The sequence below is a fragment of the Cygnus atratus genome, chromosome 4 (genome assembly GCF_013377495.2).
Source record: "Cygnus atratus isolate AKBS03 ecotype Queensland, Australia chromosome 4, CAtr_DNAZoo_HiC_assembly, whole genome shotgun sequence".
NCBI lineage: Eukaryota > Metazoa > Chordata > Aves > Anseriformes > Anatidae > Cygnus > Cygnus atratus.
In genome coordinates, this window is record NC_066365.1 from 18,087,478 (window position 1) to 18,108,410 (window position 20,933).

The 20,933-nt window shown below is 38.3% G+C and overlaps 2 protein-coding genes across 2 annotated transcripts in view; one reads left to right on the forward strand and one right to left on the reverse strand.

Moving 5' to 3' along the window:
• Window positions 1-11: 11 nt before the first annotated feature.
• Window positions 12-13,771, forward strand: VPS37A (VPS37A subunit of ESCRT-I). Its single transcript, XM_035567223.2, has 12 exons — window positions 12-211; window positions 3,432-3,506; window positions 4,394-4,508; window positions 5,382-5,482; window positions 6,463-6,682; window positions 7,684-7,754; window positions 9,949-10,076; window positions 10,171-10,229; window positions 10,315-10,383; window positions 10,986-11,129; window positions 11,840-11,920; window positions 12,140-13,771. Exons 1-11 carry the CDS (start codon window positions 81-83, stop codon window positions 11,918-11,920), a joined length of 1,194 nt encoding a protein of 397 aa, XP_035423116.1. The 5' UTR covers window positions 12-80; the 3' UTR covers window positions 12,140-13,771.
• Window positions 13,772-20,071: 6,300 nt separating this feature from the next.
• Window positions 20,072-20,933, reverse strand: part of MTMR7 (myotubularin related protein 7) — a 29,573-nt gene continuing 28,711 nt past the window's right edge. Inside the window, exon 13 of the mRNA XM_035567104.1 lies at window positions 20,072-20,482. Coding sequence (XP_035422997.1) covers window positions 20,126-20,482 — 357 coding nt within the window. The 3' untranslated portion in view covers window positions 20,072-20,125. The remainder of the gene's footprint in view (window positions 20,483-20,933) is intronic.

Consider the following 20,933-nt stretch of genomic DNA (forward strand, 5'->3'; position numbering starts at 1 on the left):
TCTTTCTTCTTCCCGCGCCGGGTGATGACGCGCGGGCCGTGACGTCGCGGGAGGCCGCGGCGGCGGTGGCGGCGGCCGCCATGAACTGGCTGTTCCCCCTCGCCAAGGGCGGCGGCGGCGCCTCCGGGGGCCCCGCGGCGCTGCCCGCCCGCACCGGCCTCCAGCAGCAGAAGCAGCGGCAGATCGAGGCCCTGCGCGCTGCGCACGCCGCGTGAGTGGGGCACGGCGGGCCTGGGCTTCGGGGGGGGGGGGGGGGGGGGAAAGGGCGGTGAGGCACCGGCACAGGCTGCCCAGAGGAGCTGTGGGTGCCCCGTCCCTGGAGGTGCCCGGGGCCAGGCTGGAAGGGGCTGGGGGCAGCCTGGGCTGGGGGAGGGTGACCCTGCCCAGGGCAGGGGGGTTGGGACCAGGTGGTCTTTAAGGTCCCTCCCAACCCAAGCCGTGCTGTGGCAGCCCCACTGGCTCTGTAAGCTGCTTTGTTGGTGTACAGCGTTAATTGTTGGTTATTTATTAGGAACTTGTTTTGTTTACCTGCTCCCCACAGGTACCAGACGTTTTTTTTTTTTCCCCGGTCAACAGCCACACTTCTTGCAACAAAACCTTCCTTTCTCTTGAGGAACTTCAGCTAGCTCTACACTGATCAATTTTGCCTAACTTTTTAATCTTTTATCAGTATTCATTTTCTTTTAAAACGAGGTCCACACTTCATCTCTTCCCAGGTATGTTTTGAGCAAGCCTGTAAGCACTCACCAAGCTTCCTAGGACTTCATTCCATTGAAGTGGAATGATAGATGCCTCCAAAAACCATCCGTAAAGAGAAAAGACATAAAGAAGTTCTTTATTCACTGTAAAGAAACTCTTTCACCTGCAGGTTTGATAGTTGCAGACAGCTCACTGTCCTGATATTTTGAATCATCGTACAGGAAGCATAGCTATGACAATATTGCTTATTATTATTGCTTGCTTAAACTTGAATCCATTCAGAGCCGGTTTCACAAATATTTTTGAAAAACAGATCGCTTCTCTAAGAAGCTCTTTCTGAAGCCACGCAGCAGCTTACCTAACTAGACATTTATGTTGGGCCAGCCTTACTTAGCCCTTTATTCCTACCCTTTTCACTGTACCAGGGCGATGAGCTCACCCAGAGTTAAATCTTCCAAAAAGGTGATTGTTTTTTTGTCAAGGTCAAAAAAACTGGTTTGTTACCTGTTGATCAGGCCCCTGTTGAAGTGTGTACAGGGAGGGAATGGACCCCGTAGCCAGGGGTAGGGATACGGTGGCTGCTCAGCTGTGGCTTTGGAGCAATGTAAACTCGCTTGCCTAATCCCTCTTCAGGAGAGGTGTAAAAAGCAAAACGTAGGCAAGTGAAGGAGCATGTTTTGGCAAAGCATACGGTTTTTAAAGTGAGACATTTTACCGAATAAATCTGGAGAACGGTGTCTCAAGGTGTACGTTTTTGAAAAGGTCTGCGTATTTGTGCAAGATTTCAAAAGTGCAGAGGGTTTTTTGGGGGTGGCACTGTTGTGCTTGCTTAAGCAGTCCACAGCAGCAGAGGTCTGTAGGCATATTCATTTGTTAAGCCTTACAAAGCATTTGTTTCCTAAGGAATGATGGAGAAAATGTCGCTCTAGTGTTTTTGTCTCACATGTATATTTTGTCATTCATTTTAGTGTAACCCAACTGAAATGCTGGAAATAAAATTCTTAGCATGGTATAGTTTCCCTAAGTTAGGTAACTTATTTTTGTTTGTCTCAGGTAGTAAAAGCCCTGGTACATGTGATCTTAATTTCGTTAAAGCAGCTTTAATTTCATTAAAGATCCCTCATACGTTAGGAGCTTGAAGTCAAGTTGTTTTGGTGGTGGTGGCTGTTTTTGCATTTAAAAAATACTTTTCTTGTATTTGCTTTTGTCTTAGCTAAAGTTAAGAATGTGCCGTTTTTCCATTGTACCCATTCCCACCTGGGGGAGGGACAACTAACTTTGTTGTTCCAAGGGTTTGCTCAAAGGAGGTTGCAAGAGTTTGGACGGCTCAGTGAGATCCTGGGTTTCTTGTATTCTCTCTCCTGCTTCTCTTCTCCCTCCCTAGTTCCTCTGGGTAGCCCAGGTGAGGAGAACGTGATTATACACCCTGCTCAGAATGATTTTGTAGCTGGCTTTTAAGAGCGTGACAGATCCTTGTAGTGCAGGAACACGCATGAGAGATTCCAGGGAGAATTCTTCGGTTAAGAACGAATTGATGATGGTTACTCTGCGCGGGTGTTGTAGTAGAGCCCTAAACTCTGATGGAGGGCGGTTTCGGAAGGTGGGTGCAAAGAGGCTTTCTGGATACACCCAGGTGCCAGAATTACCAATTCTAGCTGTTTTCTCCCCTCACAAGGGAGCTGTAGAGGGGTGAGGGAGAAGAATATAGTAACCAGGTGCAGGCAGGAAAAATACGTGGAAGAGGCATCAGTCTGCTTTTCAAGCTTATTTTGATTGGGACATTACAAGATGAAGCTGATTTTCTGCCGTTTCTTTCCTGATCTCAGCCTAAGTGTGTTTACGTTGTCTGGAAATTATTCTTCTGAGCTTCTACACCTCCTCCTCCTCCACATTCTTTGGGATGCCATCTTTCAAAACATTCCTGCTATGCATGCAAATCAGAGTGTGCCCTGAATGTTGACATCAACTTCCTATTAATGCAGCTGCTTTTAGAGATTTTTCTCAGTAACTAGTCCGTTATGAGCAGTATGTTTGAATCGAGTCTCATAAGATTTCATAAGGCGTGTGTTGCTTCATTTGGTGGTTTCAGGGGGTCTGGTCTGTCTCTTGGTTGTCCCTGGATTAGGGCCTTCCAGTTTTTGGCAAGTAGCTCTTCTGCAGATAAAACTTCTTTAAAATATCCGCATAAGTGCGTAGAACTTAGTGTATGCAGACAGAAATACTATTAAAGAGTAAATTCATCTATTAAGAAAGTGAGCCCAGTGTTGTGTATGCTTTAAACACTGACTAGTAAGCAGCATAGTGGAGCAATATCTGGTTGTGAACCAGTTATAAAAGCATTGGCAAAGTAAATGTTTCATGGGAAAAGATTTAATTGCTTAAGAAAGCACTGATGCGATTCATATATTAAGCCAGTACGAAGAGGAAGATAAGTTGGGAGTGTTGACAGGTCAGTAGGTAGCACAGTGTCTCTTCTCTGCCTGTACTTGCATTGCTTGTGATAATGTTGAGGTTTAAAGGTTGCACCTGCTATTTTTTTGCTTTAATCTTCATATTCAATATTGCATTCTGAAGCATATTAACTTATTCCAGTGTTTTTAATTTTATTGTTACACGGCTTTTCAAAACTAAGCTAAATAAAAAGGTCTGAGGTCCTGCCTTTTTTTAGGCTGTAAGTACTAAGGCGGTTATATTGACCATGGATTGGATGCTAACAATTTCTTCTTTGACAGCATTGCAGAAATTCAGAAAGATGTGGAATATCGACTGCCCTTCACTGTAAACAACTTGACAATTAATATTAACATGTAAGTAGAGTGAGATACCTCTATGCACATCTTGAAAATCAAAGTTGTTCTCACAAAATATAGTATAGAACATAAGTGGGTTGCATCTCCTAACTGATTTCGGGAACCATAACCCTGATTTGCGCTAGTAGTTTTAGTAATCCAAGTGAAACTAGTTCTGTACAAGAGGCAGATGCTACGCTCAAAGCATAATTATATTTTGCTGTGCTCAATTCCCAAGATATCTGCATGTTTTTAGTTGAAGGTGAGTAACAGAAAACTGAGAATTTCAGATGTCTTTGAGTCCCCAGCAGGTGAAAACAAACAGTAGCTGCTGTTAACTCCTGGTATTAATTCTTATCCCAGTGAAACTTCTGGACTGTAACTTGAAAGTGCTTTGCTGTAACATTTCCTATGAATTTACTTGAGGGGGTGCTTTTTACTGTGGTAAATGCGGATGGTATTCTGTTCGCAACATTTTTTTATTACTTAGCCTCAAGGTATCGTCAGTTTGCCTGATATTCTTGCAGGCTATGCTGCATTGTCCTTAGAGTAATATAGTTTGTATTAGGAAGTATTCTCAACACATAGCTTTTCCTTTGTCTGTGGACATAATTGCGTCGTTGTTATCCTACAGTTCTCCACAGTAAACGTTCTCTTCAGTTCCATGAAAATCTAGTATTCCAATGTCTCTGAAGTGATATTGCTGACTTACAATTTTGTTACCGAATAATCCTTGCACGCTTCATGATGTATTTGTCTATAACTGTTCTCATAGAAGACCAAATTTATGTAACTAATAGTTTTTGTTATTTATTTATTTAGTATTTTTTTTGCATAAGAAGCCTTCTTGAAGCAAATTTGATCACAGGGTGTAGCTGTAGTAATGGTTACTTTTGTATTTGCAGCTTGCTTCCACCTCAGTTTCCTCAGGAAAAACCCGTCATCAGTGTTTTCCCACCTGTGAGACATCATTTAATGGACAAGCAGGGAGTTTATGTGACTGGTCCGTTAATAAATAACGTATGTATAATTTGTAGCTTCACATATATCTACTGCTAATAGCAATTTTACTATGTCATGCTAGATTATTGGCAGTACCTCTGAATAAAAAAAAGTCTAGGGCTGAGTCTAATCCTTCTTAAGTGTCCTCAGTCTGAAAACATAAATTCAGTACTGTTCAGTATACTACTATTCATTCTATTACTACTATTACTGAGTTCAGTATTACATATAGCTAAAACTAAGTTGTTGTAGCTTAGAAAGTTCCTATCGCTTTTCTCATTAATGCCAATAGCACAGTTCTCGTTTCTCTACGGTGTATTCCAAATAAAGGAGAAAGATGGTTTTGGACTGTTTTGTAACCTTGTGCTTTCTACCCTAATCCTGTTAGAAAAATGCCAAGGTTTTGCTCTATTATGCAGGATTTTCTTATGCTGTTCTTTTTTTTTCCTCCCCTCTGCCAACAAGGATGGGGGCTGGGGAGCAGGTTGTTGTTTTTGTTTTTTTTTAGTGACTTTTTATGAATGATACAATTAATGATGGTCTCAAATTTAAATCTTAATTTATGGATTTGATTTTTTTCAAATGTAACCAGGTACTTAAGTTTTTGTTGTTCATTAGAAATGTTGAACTTAATCGTTTCTCCATTGATAATGGAATATGCAGAAAAAAACCTTTTAGTTTCTGTTCAATTCTGTGTGGCTTTGTCACTTAAAGAATTTGGAGCTCTTGCATAAGTAGTTTACATTAGGCAATATATCTTTGAAATCACCTAGCACGCTGCCATGTGTAATAAATGGCCGTGTTCAGTGTATGTTTGAACTGCAGAATTCCAGGCATGATTTTTCTTTTGCATATAGCTTAAAATTCATTTTTGTTTGTTTTTAATACCAGTTTACAATGCACTCAGATCTTGGAAAAATTGTTCAAAGTGTACTGGATGAGTTCTGGAAGAGTCCTCCGGTTCTGGCTCCTAGCCCATCATCATTTCCTTAGTAAGTATCTGTAACATGGTGATCGGTGTACATGTAACCATGTATGTTACCTTTTTTTTTAAAAAAAGAAAAAAGTATCCAACCAAGTATGTTACCTTTTTCTAAAGAAAAAAAAAAAAAAAGGATCCAACCAAGTATTAGGAGGACAGGAGCAGGAATAATGTAGTGGATTTGTTGGGTGACATATATGCCTTGCATCCACGCAGTTGCATGTTTGATGGCGTTATGTTTTTTAAAAGCACTAGATTTCATTGGATTTATATATGACACAACTTTAAATGCTTCTATGTTCCTGAAAATGGCCGAGTGTTTACAATAAATGAAATTTTGAATTTGCTGTAGATCCTGATCTGAGCAGGTGTGTTTCTTTGTATTCTGTTCATAATTTCCCAGGCTTGGAGGTAGTTTTCTGTTGCACATCGGTAACTATAGTTTTAAATAATCATACTAAATATGCAAAAGCGGCCTGAGACACTACAGTCTCGTCTGTACAGCCGTGCTTCTTTTGGCTGACAGTGATCCTCAGTTTAGATGCAGCTGCAATTATGAATTTAACAAACAATTCACGTTATCTAAAAGTAATTATGGATATTTTGCTGAAGCTGTTAAATACTATATCATAAGCAAGAACTAATGAATGATACAGATGCATTTTGCAGGACTTTAAGATATAAAGAACTTAAATTTACATTCTCCTAAGTTTTTGAGAAGTACTTTTTTATAGTTGTGTGTGCATGCACATGTGTGTATTTGGGTGCTCTTTAAGGATATAGCTTAATAAAGTTGTGTATCTGTCTTGCACTATAATACATAAAGCAGGCTTTCTAACGTTAGAAGTAAATGAGAACAGAAAATGCAAAGTTTATGGTCTTTTAAAAATTCAGTGTTGTCTGTATGCGATCTAGCAATTATAATTGAAATGATAAGAAAAATGCTGTAAGAGGTTGCCTGCTGATGGTCACATTTTCTGTTGTTTTTAGCCTTTACAGCAAACCAGCTGGAATGCCTCCATATGCTGCTCCTCAGGGGTTTCCATTTCTTCCTCCATACCCGCCTCAAGAAACAAACAGAACAATGGCAGCTGTGCCTATTTCTGAATCAGTTTCTTCAAGCTACGCAACAGATAAGCCTGCTGCTCCCTCTTACGGCTTGATTACTGACCTGCCATTACCTGTTCCAACAGCAGAAGCGGTGCTTCAGGTCTGTGTATTGAGGTTTGCTGCTTAAGTTACTCTGGGTGCAAGTTCCCTAGAAGGCACACGTGGCAGTGCCACAAAAATCAAAGGACTGTGCAGAACTGCTTTGCAGGTGCTAGGAGAATGAAACTATTATTCTGGCTGTGACAAAAAGGTTGTTTAGAACAAACTTGAAGCCAAACAAGTTTGTCTTTCTGAGTTTTGGTGAAAATATGGTTTTCATAAATATCTTTGAATATACTTTTGAGCTGCACTCTTCCCCTGCAGCTGTGGCTGTTTATCCAGCCACAGAAAGTGAGGTGCTTTTCTATACAGAATTTCTTGCCCAAAAGCTATCTGGTGAGAACAATGTGCAGTGTCAGGCATTTTTTCTCATTGTCCTGCTTCAGATAGCTTCTCTTCATGGATCTTGTGTGTCTATATTTGCACACTGCTCTAAATTACGGGAGGAGTATTTTTTGAGTGTCTTGGAAAAGCTTCATATGTAAATGTTTAGTCTTTCTCTCATCATGTGGATAAAACCTTGTCTTTAGAAACAAGCTTTTCCTGGCGGATACTTTTCTGGTTTTGCAAATTAAAATTTCCACCTGCTATGAAGACTTTTTTTTTCTTTTCTAGCAACTTTTTTATGAGGGGTGGGCTGGAAAGACGTGCAAAAGATCAGAATGTCAATTTCTTTTCTTTGTTCTCTGAGTTCTACACCTCCTCTGTGTTTCCCGGGTCATTTGTCTATTGGGAAATGGAGGACTTAGCAAGACAAAAGAGCCAAATTTGGAGGAAGATAATTCTATGATATGCCACCTCAAACATCCCTGAGTATTTTAGTTGTCATGGTTGAGCTGAGACTTTTTCTGTTGGGAGACAGTGCTTACAGCTGCTTATTGCTTTTCCTTCTTGTTACTGGCAAATATTTATCTCCAGTTTTGGATTAATCAGTTTACCTACTAAGAAATTGTTCTTTTTTTTTTTTTTTAATCTACTAAACATTTCTAAACTTCCATTTAGGTTGGCCAAAATGGATTTACTTACAAGATGCCTGATATTCCTGATACATTTCCAGAACTTTCAGAACTAAGGTAAATTTTCAGAAGGTAATAAACTTTCCCTAGTCCGCAGTTACTGCTGTGTGTGATTTTGGTCATAATTCTGTATATATCACTGAAAGGTTTTTGTAGAAATGATTAATAGAATAACTACCAGTTATCAAAACTGTACAGTGAGAAAGTAAGCTAGCTTTGTATTCAGATTTGCTTCTTGTTTAGGGTTTTTTCTCAGTGGGAACAATACTTCAGGATTCGGCACCAGGAAAAAGTCTTTGCTTACACTTTTTCTAGCTACTAGTATTCTGCTGTCTTCTGGGGCCTCATCAGCAACTTAACTGCCATTAATACAGTAGAAGGAAATTTCAAGAGCTTACTCCTGAAAGGAAGAAAAAGGACAGGGAACTGGGTTTGAGACAGGGAACTGGGTTTGAGACTGGTTCTCAAATTACATTCTTTTAAATTGCTGGACTGTAGCAGAAGGTAAACAGTGGACTACTTTGTGAGCAGCTCAGCACATACTGCAGGATTGGGTTAGATAAATCCAGGTGGTAAATTGCCAGCTGTCCCAGGGTGAGTCATCTCCTTATCTGAATACTTCATACACATCTAACGCAAATGTTTTCATCAAAATGTATCTTGTCATGATCCAGAAATTGTATCATTGTTCCCATCAACTTGCTAAGATCTAGTGAGACAGCCTTCTTGATCAGTTATCTGGGGTTGAATAGATTACTGATTAGTTATTAATTCTGACAGAGTTTTAGGAAATCAGTTAATTCCCTTTCTGGTCTCACATCTTTTTGCTGTTATAGTAGTTTATTGATTGAAAAAGCTGTCCTTTCAAAATGGAAAAGACCTCTTTCGAGAAGGACTTGTGTGTTTTTTGTTTGTTTGTTTCCCTGGACACTTTCCTAAGGGTCTGTGTTGAATTTAGCTAAGTCAGCTATAAGTTCTAGTGGCATCCCTAATATGTGGCAGAAAGTTTGTGCGTTGGAATGTGTGTGTGGGGGTGTTTGTTTACAGAAATAAAATGCTGTTATCCAGTCTCTTCCTTCCAGGAAGACCAGACTAAAAGTCTATGACTCTTCAAAAGGTAGTTGGGGTGTTAGAATTTGTTGGCAATGTGAGCGTATTTAAGTCATGGATGCTGCTGTGCTGAGTAGCTGTACTGAGTACAGGTGGCAAGGCTTTGGTAGATGGGGGCTGCACAGATGGTCCCTGTGAGAATGAGCCAAGGTGTGCCTCTGTGCCTGGCACAGTTACGGACCCACTGCAGGACAGCTGACCTGATCAGCAAAGCTTGGGGCACATCTTTGAAAACTTGTCTAAGAAAACAAAAAGCATCGGGGGAAAGAAAGTGTGCCATTCCCATGAACACCAAGGTCAGAAAAGAAGGGAGAGGAGGTGTTCCAGGCACCAAAGCAGATATGTCCATGGGCTGCAGAGGAATTTTGGAAGAAATCACAGTGGAGCAGGTAATTCCCTGCAGTCCCTGCAGAGGACCACATCAGAACAGATATCCACACTGCAGCCCATGAAGGACCCCATGCTGGAGCTGATGAATATTGCCTGGACACTGCAGCTGTGGAGAGCCCACAGTAGAGCAGGCTCTCGTGCAAGGAACTGCAGCCAACAGAGAGTACGCACACTGGAGCAGAGGAAATGTTTGAGGAGGAAGGAGCTGCTGAGACAGTGTTGTAGACTGACTGCAACTCCCGTGCTGCTTGGGGAAAGGGGAGGTGGAAGAGTTGGGAATGAAGTAGTGAAGTTGAGTCTGGGGGAAAAAGGGGCAAGGTGGAGAGAAAGGTGTTTCACTTTGTCTTTGTTTCTCACAACCCAGCTCAGCATTAAAGTTAAAACATTTTTTTCTATGTTGAGTGTGTTTTGTAGGTGATCTCCCTGCCTCTACCTCAATCCCTGTGCTTTTCCTTCTTATTTTCTCCCCGCGTCCTGTTGAAGAGGGAAGTGAAGGGAGCACTTGGGCTTTTGTCTGGCAACCAGCCAAGGTCAACCCTCCACAGTAGCATTAAAAACCACTTTGAAGTAAGGCTTGAAATGAGAGATACTTTTGGCTCCTTAAGTGTGCTGCTGTAGATACACAATCCAGGAGAAAGGATAAAAGGCTGTGGCCAAGCATCTTGCGTCTGTAAAGTTAGTTCTATGTGAATGTCTCAAACTTTTGTATTATTGTTAATTTTAAATGTGCTTTCTTTTTGTTTGAATACAGTATATCACAGCTGACCAATATGAATGAGCAAGAGGAAGTGTTACTGGAACAGTTTGTGAGTCTGCCACAACTGAAGCAAGTCATTACTGATAGAGATGAGCTAGTGAAAAGCATTGAAGAGCTGGCAAGTAAGATGTCAAGATAACTAGCGTCTATGGCTGTGTTCTGAGAACTGAATCCTTTAAAATAATAATAATTAATAATAGTGACTTTATTTTACAGAAAAAAACTTGTTGCTGGAGCCTAGTCTAGAAGCAAAAAGACAGATAGTGCTGGATAAAGTAAGTGAATAGTATAGTCTTTTTCAGAAATTAGTTGTAATGTTTTGTTTTTTCAGGGAGAAAACATTCTTTTTCTTCCTTTCAGTATGAGCAACTCACGCAGATGAAAGCAGCCTTTGAAAAAAAGATGCAAAGACAGCATGAACTTAGTGAGGTATAATCTCTATATCATATTATCCTTTAAGAATACTTTACTAAAGTTAAGTTTTATTTGTATCTTTACTCATAAAGAATATTCTGGTTAAATTCCAATTTTACATGAAATAGTAAGATTCACGTTCAGGATGAAATAGCAACCATTTTGAGAGCAAAATAGTGCAATTGCACTGCTATTTTTCTTACGGTATAGTAGAAGCAAAGTTGGAAGAAGGCATATGATGAACTTGTAGTGCTGTTCTGAAGTACAATCCTGGGGCAAGGAGTTCTAAGAATGAAGTCATTTTTAAAGAAGGCTTGTTTAATTAATAGTACCCATTTAACATCATGATCTTGTAAACCTGTACCTGGTAAAAATGACTAAAACCATTGCTGTGGAACTTTAAATTCTGTGTTTCACTTGGCATGCTTACTTTGGGCAACATGTTACATATGCTGTCAAACTCACTTCTTGCACTGAATCCCTTCTAGATTAATAAGGCTTTTATGTAATAGTAATGCTCTGTTCACATACCCCATATTTATATAGTCATTTTGCTTGTTCTTGGAAATGTGGATTTTGATGGACGATTTAACATTAAGAGTTTTTGTTTTTTTTAGAGTTGCAGTCCAAGTGCTCTGCAAGCCAGACTTAAAGTAGCTGCTCATGAAGCTGAAGAGGAATCTGACACTATTGCAGAGGACTTCTTGGAAGGCAAAACAGAAATAGATGACTTTCTTAGTAGTTTCATGGAAAAGAGAACGGTATATAAAATACAAGTAATTGTAATCTGAGAGATATACAGCACATAGTGATTAAATTTAAGGCAGAGGTTTGAGCAGTCCTGTGATTTAGAACAGTGCTTTAGCAAGCTCCAACAAAACAAAAATGTCACTGTGTCTTCAGTCTGTTTAAAATGCAGTCTGCATTCTGAATGCACATATATTTGAGGCAGGAATGAAAAGATCTCTTCCATTAGACCCTTACTGTGCTGTTGCAGGTATTTTTGTGCCACTTTCTTCTGTATCCTCTACAGATCCAGGAAACATAGCCACATAGGCTATTTTAAATTCGGGAAGTCAATGTAGCATGATGTGTTATATTAAACATTCCCAACGCTCAATTTATTAAACTTCTTATACTAATTAATCTGTCGATGGTTATCAGCAAATAAGCAGCAGGTTCAAAACCAACTGTTCTTGCTCATGCTGTGACAAGTACAACTTACTGTGTAGTGTACCTTTCTTTAAAGTTACCTGCTAAAGGCATTTCATAAAAGAGGAAACCTTTCACATCGTGGATGGAGTGATGTTATCAATACACACAGTTGTTCAGCCTGAAGTTTGGAGGGAACGTTCCTGGGTCTTTCCTTTCTTAAAGAGCCTGAGAAGTAGCTAAATCATTGAAGAGAAACTACAGTATGTGTTGTACAAATTTCTTTCAGAATTCACTCTTCGTATGTCTTATTTTCTAGCTCTGCCACTGTAGACGAGCCAAAGAAGAAAAACTTCAACAGGCAATAGCAATGCACAGCCAATTTCACGCTCCGCTATAGGTAAACTGCTGTTTTAATATTTGTGGTGAACTTCTTTTAATCTACCACATTGTTACCCACACTTCTGAATTGCTAACAGCAAATGGATTTGTTGCAATGTTTAGTGTTCTAATAATGCTTTGTTTGGGAATCAAGTATGTGCTCCACCTATTGTTCATTAACTCCTCCAGAAATGGTTTTAAATGCAAAATATCTAATTATGGAAATTTGTCTTTACAGGCTTCCTGCAGACTACACCTGCCAACAGAAGAGTGAAAAACCCAATAAAGCACACTTTTTAATAACTATTATTTGCAAATAAGCATTTCATCTTATGTGGTTGTATTTATAGAAGAGATTGTATACGGAGTTGGGACTGTTTTTGTACAAATTAGAATGTCTCTTTATATTCTCATTGTACTCAAGAATCCTTCTATTGCAATCTTTGCACTAATTTCTTGTATTTATTGTTGATAGTTCTTATTATATTTAAGTTCCTGCTGCTATACCCCATTCTTCAAAGATTAAATATCTGAACATGTAATTTTGACTAGCTTTTTACATTTTTATAAAAACATAATTCATATCTTTTGTATTTTGAAATTTAAACAGGTTTGGCTGTGGAAGTTTGAGATAAACGGTGATAGGGTTTTGGAAACTGAAGAAGCTCATATTTGAGATAGCTTGTGAATTTACTGACAGTCTTTTCTTGAAGCCAAAATGTTTAAGAATAATTTTTTTACTTTTAGGTAATAACACAAAACTAATTATAGCCTGTACTGTGTTTTGGATAAGTAGATTCAGATTAAGCAAAGGATGTGTTGGAACAAAATATGTTGGAATCAAAATGGAATAAATGAGCTCTGTGTAGATTTATGTTGCTCAGTAGCAGCAATGCACTTGATGTCAGGAGTGGCTTGGTACCTGGCACTGTAATTAAACGCAACTTTCATCTAAAAATTTCATTTTGATATTTGTTTTTACTTGCAGGAAGATAAAAATCAGGTTATCTTCTAGCTTATGTGTTAGGCACGAATAAGTTCATCGTGTGAGGAACTCAAAAGCACTTTACAAAAAACTAATGCTGAAGTTCTTTGTGAAGTAACAGTTACTCTCTATGTTAAAGGAACAATGAAACTGATTTGGCTAGGGTTGTATTGTGTTTTATGTTAAGGCCAGTGATAAAACTTGGAACTGAGCCTTAATTCTGCCTTTTCACCACTCAATCTTGACTCAGGTGAGGATGTTTTATAGGATGGGGTGTATTGTGTGCGAGTGGATAGGACCAAATGCAGTATTGTAATAGGAGAAAAATACAACCCCTAAGTACATACATGTATGTTCTCTCTTGGTCTTGCAAAAAGACAAATTCTTTTTCTTAATCTTGTCAGTGAATTACATTTTCATGGGGACAGTCAAGTTCCAGAAGAACAGAAGTAACTACAGTTCTGGAAGAGGAATAAGGTAAAGAACTGATTAAGTAATCTGTCAGAAAGCCTGCTCCTTTCTTGTCAGAAAACAGTTTGGAGATAACCTTCTTAGCCAAGACAGGCTAAGGTCTGTACCGCAGCCTAGTGAATCTTCAAATGGGGCTTTAATCTCAGCCCTCTTGTACTTCACAGTTTTGTTGCCTGTCTTAAGCTGCTGCCATTCAGGGCAAGTATAATAATTGCTAGTGTTTGAGGTTTTTTTCTTTTGAAAAGCTGGGCCAAATGCTGAGATTGGATGTCCCCAGGTAAATACAACTATTGTCCAAATCAAAAAAGATACTTAGGTGCCTGAAAAAATAAGTAGTTTATAAGTGCCACCAGTTAAGCAATAATGTACAGAATATTTAAAAAAAAAAATACACACCAAAAACATTTCCACTGAGTGTGCATAATACTGCTTTTTTATTGATAGAGCACTTCTGCTAGCTTGCTAATTAAAGCCCTACTTTAAAATGATATTGAAATGGTTTCTAAGAGGTTTTGGAAACAGGTCTCTGAGTAGTGTGATTTCTGCATCTCTAGAGAAGTTAGACATAAGTCATCAGTGTTACCTTCTTGGCAAACCCCATCTACTTCTGTGTTGAGTGTACAAGTTGCTTTGAATCTTTGAGTATCTAGCTAAGGAAGCTTAAAGACTGGTCATGCAATTCTCTCCAGGGCTGTCGGTTTTTTGTTTTATTTTTCCCCTATTCCTTGTAAGAAGAGAAAGGGACAGATGAGCCAACGTCTGGTGCTCTTCCTCAGTTGGACTATTTTCCTTACACGTTTTATGTTGCTATGAAATGACAGGCTTCTGCCTTCATTTGCCACCTCCTGTTCAACGTTACGTGGTATATTACGGTGCTCTTCTGCTGTGACTGAACTCTCCAGCCGGGTCACTTTCAGATGATTTGCTTCCAAAACTAGAACAAGTTCACAGCGTTTCAGCTTTTCCTCTTTGGTTAGTCCTGTTTTCCAAGAGATCAAACTTACAAATGTAGGTCTTCATAGCATCTTGATGGTAGCAAAGGTTCTGATGGTATGTCAGTCTTCCGTGCAAGTTCTTAGTACAGTGTTTCTTTTTCAGGGGTATCAACGTTGAAAGACCTCTCTCATCTCCCTTTTTATTTTCTCTCTCATATCTGTGCCTATTTCTAAGGAGATTTTTCCCCTGTTGTTTTTTTTAGTGGTCACAAACCCATTCAAAGGAGCACAGAAGTCCCTGAATCCAGTAACAGTGTACTTGGCTAACTACAGGTGTCCTGTAAAATATGCAGGAATGGCATCCTTATGACCCTTAAAAGATAAACCAACCTGCTGTTGTTTTTTCTATTGTTGCTTTGTTCTTTTAAGTCCAACATCATTTGTGCCAATGCAAACATTTTTCTTATATGTAACCTTCATACTGTCACCAGAAGACAGGGTAGAACAGTGATAAATACTCTGTCAGAGTTAGTTGGCTTCTAGCTTGCTAGTTGTTCACTGTTAAGCATATTCTTTATTATATTTTACAGAAATGTGAAGTGTAGTTGTAAATCCAGCTTTAAACAATTCCCTATGAAGTGTAAGAGGATGGAAGCAGCTGTTAGATGCATATCCTAAAAGTCTTTTGAAATGTGTCAAGTGAACTTTTAAGCAGCCTGAAGTAGTAGGCTGCTTATAGTGACTGGTTTCTGAATGGCCTTGCATTGTGTAAAGCTCGTACCAAGGTGTTATGCCAAATGAAAAAGTGAAATGAGTAAGAAATACAAAAGTAAGGAGGCAATTTGTTGTTGGTATTGCAGTAGTTTGGGGTGGGTTCAAGGGCACATTATGTATTGTAACTGCTAATTGAGTCTGATTTTGCATCTTTAAATACTTCATCTCATTGCAAAATGGTGGTTTTTAAGCTGAATTTAGGCCTCTTGTTCTTCCCTGAGTCAAGAGACTACTTAAATCCAGAAGTGAATTCTCCATATAGCAATTATAACTGATGATATTGCAGACCGGAGAAACTTTAAAATGTGTCTGAAATCAAGTAGGTTTCATTTGAACTGCTGTTAATGGTACGTTCTCCTGGGGGTTATAGAAGAAAGTTTTTCTTAGATTTCACAGTATATTTGACATGCTAACTTTTCTGAAAGACAGATTGTCAGATACATACAGCTATGCTAACCACCAGTACAAGCAAAAGACTAGAAAGTTAGATCTAAGTAGTACCTAATCTACTGTAATTGCTGTATTTACTTTATACATACTCCTGCAGTTTTGCCACTTTGGAGTTTGACCAAATACAGAAGTTAGAAATCTTTTAGTCTTGTTTCTATCGAAGTTCTTACTACTCCCTCTGAAGACTAGGAATAATCTCTCTTAGAGACGTTCAGGTAAAGCTGAATTAAAACACTGGCAAGAGAGTTAAAGTCAGTTATTACAGCCTTATTGTGTACATTATTCTGAATAATAAATACTGTAGTGTGTTAAACATACAAATAAAGGCTTTGGGATTTTTAACAAAACTGGTAATTGTCTTAAATTATGGATAGAGTTGTGTATTTCAGGAGTTGTTGGGTGGATACAGAATTGTGTTGGAAACTGGTGCAGTAAGCTACTCAAAGACAAACTTTCATTCTGTGTATGTAGTGATTTGAGTTTTTCCAGCTTAACCCTTTCAACAGCAGTAATTACTAGAGCCATCTTCACTGAAATGGGTTTTGAAAACCCACATTGCAGCTCTGGCTACTGCTTTTGTAAATGCTGTAGTTTGGTCAGACAGCTATAGATATCAACTTCAACGTTGTTCTTTGTAGCTTATTGCTACGTACAACACCAATAATAAGGGAATACTTTAACAAAGTAAGAAAATGACTACGTTTTTTAATTATCGGAAACAATAAATTAATCTGAGTAAGCTTGACAACCAGTAGACTTAAAAACAGGTCCTTGACTGAATTCAGTTATTGATTCTAGTGAACCAGTAAAGTTTCATTAGCTTCTTTTACAGAACGATCTATATTAGGAGACCACTAAGTTTTAAGATGTAAAATAATTTGATTTTCTGTCTCCTTGTGTTTTACTGGCAATTTAAATCACGTAAATAAAGTTGAATGCTTATTTTAATATTCCTTCCCATCTCCCCATTCTCTGACAATGTTTCTGTGTCTTTGAATTCCAGCTTTGCTGTGCTCCTGGCCCTAGAACTTTGGCAGATATTTCATTAGTCTTAATACTGTATAAATTGACCTACTTGCAACCTACTTTCTGTACCACATGTTCCTCCCTTCACAGAGAAATTGTCAGAAACTTACCTGTCACTGTTTTTCAGTCATTGTAGTGTTTACCTATCTCTGCACTATAGCATGGAACAGTGACCAGCCAACGTGAAAGCTGTGCTCGAGCTTCAGATGGAAAATCGTCCCATTACCTTGGCTAAGATAGTGATAAACTTGAGGATTCTGTGTGCATATCAAGGCAATGTCCTCGGTTAAGCATCAAGTTAGCTTGTGATAAAATCCTTATCTTCATTGCAAAGATTACCTCTTTGTTGTTGCTGGATTTTAATTGTGACTGATTTCTGTCATCAAACACTTTTTATGCTATGTAAACTTGTGTTCTGACTTGCCCCATATCTTCAAAGTATGTGGTTCCCCTCCCAGTCATTTTAGAGAGCTTTACTCCCTGCCTCCATCCTTCTATTATTTTTTTCTTCCTTGCTTATAATGATACTGTTCAATCTCAGCTGTCCCCTCCAACTTATTTCCTCTTATTTCTCAGCTTTTCAGAATCCAATTTACTACCTTTATCTATGTTGTGTATAGAGCTACTATTGAAAGCAGTTGATGAATACATTTGGTCTGTTCTTCAGCTGGACATCATGTGTAGAAAAAACTTTCACTGTTTGATCTCATTACCCTCAGTGTCCTCTAGATACACATTTTCATACTAAAGAACAGCCTGAACTGTTCTGAGGTTAAAGTTACACTGCAGAAACCTCTAATACACTTCTAATCCCTTCTTCCCAGAAGTTTGTTATGCTCATGTCTGTCCTATTTCAAATTACAGTGTATTCATGCCAGATTTGCAAGGATTTGCAGCAGAGGGAAGATCCCTACAAGGCTCCAAGAAATTAAGGTAGTTCATAGTGTGGTTTGCTCATCCTTTTTCTTTTGCATAGAAGAAATAAAGGGATGTAACAGACTCCTATATAATGAACTCAAGTTCACTGACAGCAGCTGTTTTCAGCTGTAGATTTCTCCACAGTTTAAAGTACTGAACTCAAGTATGAAAGTAGGAAAGATAAAATAATCCCTTGACCTCAGTGACAAAATGCCTCTTGAGTAACTGAAGAACTGTATTACAAGAATTGGGAAAGCAAACCTTTGTTTCATTCAGCATTATGAAATAACGTAACAGTACATGACCTTAAGTATTTATTTGGAAGTGTTTCTCAGCAGGCTAATAATGTCACAAATACATACGTTACAATGATGAAAACAATAGTAAGTAATGCAGAATTTCAAGGACTCAGACACGTCAGAGAGGGCTGCTAAGCAAAGACTTCATTTAAAATGTTAGTATGTTAGCCAAGAACTTGCATTAGCTCCATGAGGACAGTGCTTTGAGTATGCCTATATTCCTGTTCTGCATTTGTTTCTAAACATATTTAATAAGGTGCAATACCATGATACACAATTTTACATTTTAAAGATGCACAATGGTATTGTCCAGTCTCAAACTCATTTTTAGGAAGATAGTTGTATGTTTTGTTTCATTGCTGACTTTACGGTATATTTCTTTACTTTGAGAAAAGCCATTCAAAATCTCCTCTAATACCATAAATTTTACAGGCTATGTTCAAAATACGAAACATTTTTAAAAGTACGATTAAAATCAGGATTTTCATTCATTAAAAAGCCATAAAGATTAAAAACCAGTAGGCTGGATCCTCAGCAGAAGGTAAGTTATCATAGCCCTATTTTTAATTGAGTGACAGGAATTTATCAAACTGAGAATCTGGCCTTTCCAGTATAACAGTAAGATCTATGTTGTTAAGAATTAAATTCTTTCTTCAAAAACAGCAGCTCTCTTAAGAGGATATTAATTAGGATAGTAATGATACTGAGGTTTACCTACTCAATAACAAATTCTTAGAACAAAATTAAGAGCCATTCCGCAAAAGCAGACTGAGTAAGAAAATCTATTAAGCTTCTAAATTGAGGTATATTTATATAATTTAATTCTGCCTGTAAATCTGTACTTGAAGGAGTAGTAAGAAGTGCCATCAAAGTAAACTTACATCATTACCATGTTTTGCTTTATTAGAACTCAATGCTACATCGTTGTCTTCAAGGAATTCAAAGCAGATGTGAATTATATATTTAACTAATTTGCTGTAATTGGGGGGTGGGGGAGGAGGAGGCTTCATCTGGAAGCCTTTTAGTAAGTTTCAAAACATCCCAAGTTTTAAACATTTTTCAATGGTTTATTTCTATATCTATAATTATGAAAAGCTATTGCTCCTACCGATTTAAAAAAAAAAAAAAAAAGAAAATTATTAAACCAAACTTAAGACTGAATTTTCTATTGTGTTGTTCTATTCCATAATTAATACTAGAAAATGGTTCTTTGAATCAGTCTTAAATTAGCATTGCTATGCTCAGGTTGGCAAATGCTATAAGGAAAATTCTGTGTGCAGATAAAAAAAAAAAAACAACTTTTAGGTTAGTCTGAACAATAAAATTTGGAAGAAATACAGTAATTCCTTTATGGGCATAACCATCTGCTAATTCTGGATTTGGAGCAATACTTGTAGGTGACTTTTATAGGTGATTTTAGACTGTGTACGTACCTCGCTCCCACTGAAATAAGACTGACAAGTAGGAGTCAAAATAGGCTGAAGAGTCTGGATTTTTATTATGTTTAAAACTTTACCTCTATATCTTACTTAGGCAGTTTTGAACAAGAGTAAACTATAAATAACGTTTGAGAACAAAAGAGAGAGGCTATAGTACGCAGCCTAACATCTTTCATTTTAAAGGGATGTTTTACCACAAAGATTGTGTTAAGTATTGTTATAGTCCTTGAAGTTTTGTTCACAGAAACTACTGAATTTTCAACACTGGTTGAGAGTTGAGTACAAACGGGACGCGTTCACATGCTTCTTACTAAGGAATCCTTCTGTAGTATCAAAGCTGCATTTGTTCCCTAAGCAAGCATATTCTTTTGTTAGGTTTACATTGCCTTAAAGGATTCTAGTAGGAGAATATGCAAAATAAATAATTGTTGGAATTCAAAAAGTAACACCTCTCATGGAAAAAACAAAGGATGCTCACAATACATCTGAAGGCAACAAAAGCTATAAAAATAAGTTCTGACTGCTTCACCAGTAGCTTAGCACTAAGTGGATCTTCAACTTTGTCCATATATGTAAGAGTACTTTGGAATTTCATGTCTTTGGAGAATAACTTATTTTGTACAATAAATATGGAAATGTACAAAGTAAAGAATAATTATATGCAGCATTGATAAAGTGAAAACAAACACCACGTTGGCTTAAATTAAATATTCATAACAGCAGAGATTACCTTTCATTAGCATTATGTCTAAAAACTAATAATGGCTTGTTCTGCTTAATCTTTACTTACACAATTGCACAGTTCCCTTTCTTTGGATTATTTCTTTAGGCCACAGACCATTCCCATTCTTCATCTGATGAAAATGCATCATTCCAGACCATGAAGGACTTGGCTTCATCTAGATCCTTTCCTGCTGAAAAGGTATTTCAGACTGCCAGACATACAGCTTCATCTGAATCCTTACCACTGTCCTCGCTAGGCAAGCAGCCACCCCCACTTGGGGACCTGCAGCTTAAGTCCTCCACACCAGACTCCTGATCACTGTTGGCTGAGAGGTCAGGATCAGAGCTTTTCAGGTTGTCCTGTGTCAAAATCAAGGCTGAATCCTCATCCCCTTGTGAAGGGCTCCGGGATGGGAATGATTTCAGATCGCTGCTGTACTCCTGGGGAGTATTGGCTAAACTGTTGGTGGAAGCAGAAAGCCCTAATTGTTTGCTTCGGACTTGCTGCTTACTCTGGATTTTATTATCATTTAATTGCATTTTCTGAAGATTGGCCAGTCTCTGAAATCAAGAAAACAGTATATATTACACGCACCCATTTAGGACCCAGTGTTCCTTTTAAGTGTCTTTGCCTTTTGAAAAATAAATAATTTGGAGCCCAACCCAAGGGGGCACCCTCTGAACTTTTTTTCTGTTTATGGAGTATGAGACATGCACAAGTCTGTCACAAACTGATGCTGAACTGAATTAGAGAAGGATATAAGTTTTCTTTCAGGAATAGTATGGATGCGCTATCACAGGTGAAATTCTCACCTTAAAGAGAGAGTTCTATCTTTGTGCCTCAGAATGTCAAAAGCAAAACAATCCCTGTGATTTATGTGAGAACAAGGACCATGGCTGGACATCCGTATGCCAGAAGAGGATGTATTGTGTAGGGGATTCTGTCGCATATGGAATTGGGTTTTGTTTGCCATCAGCTCGAGTCTGGGACATCCCAATCGAGTGTTTATTA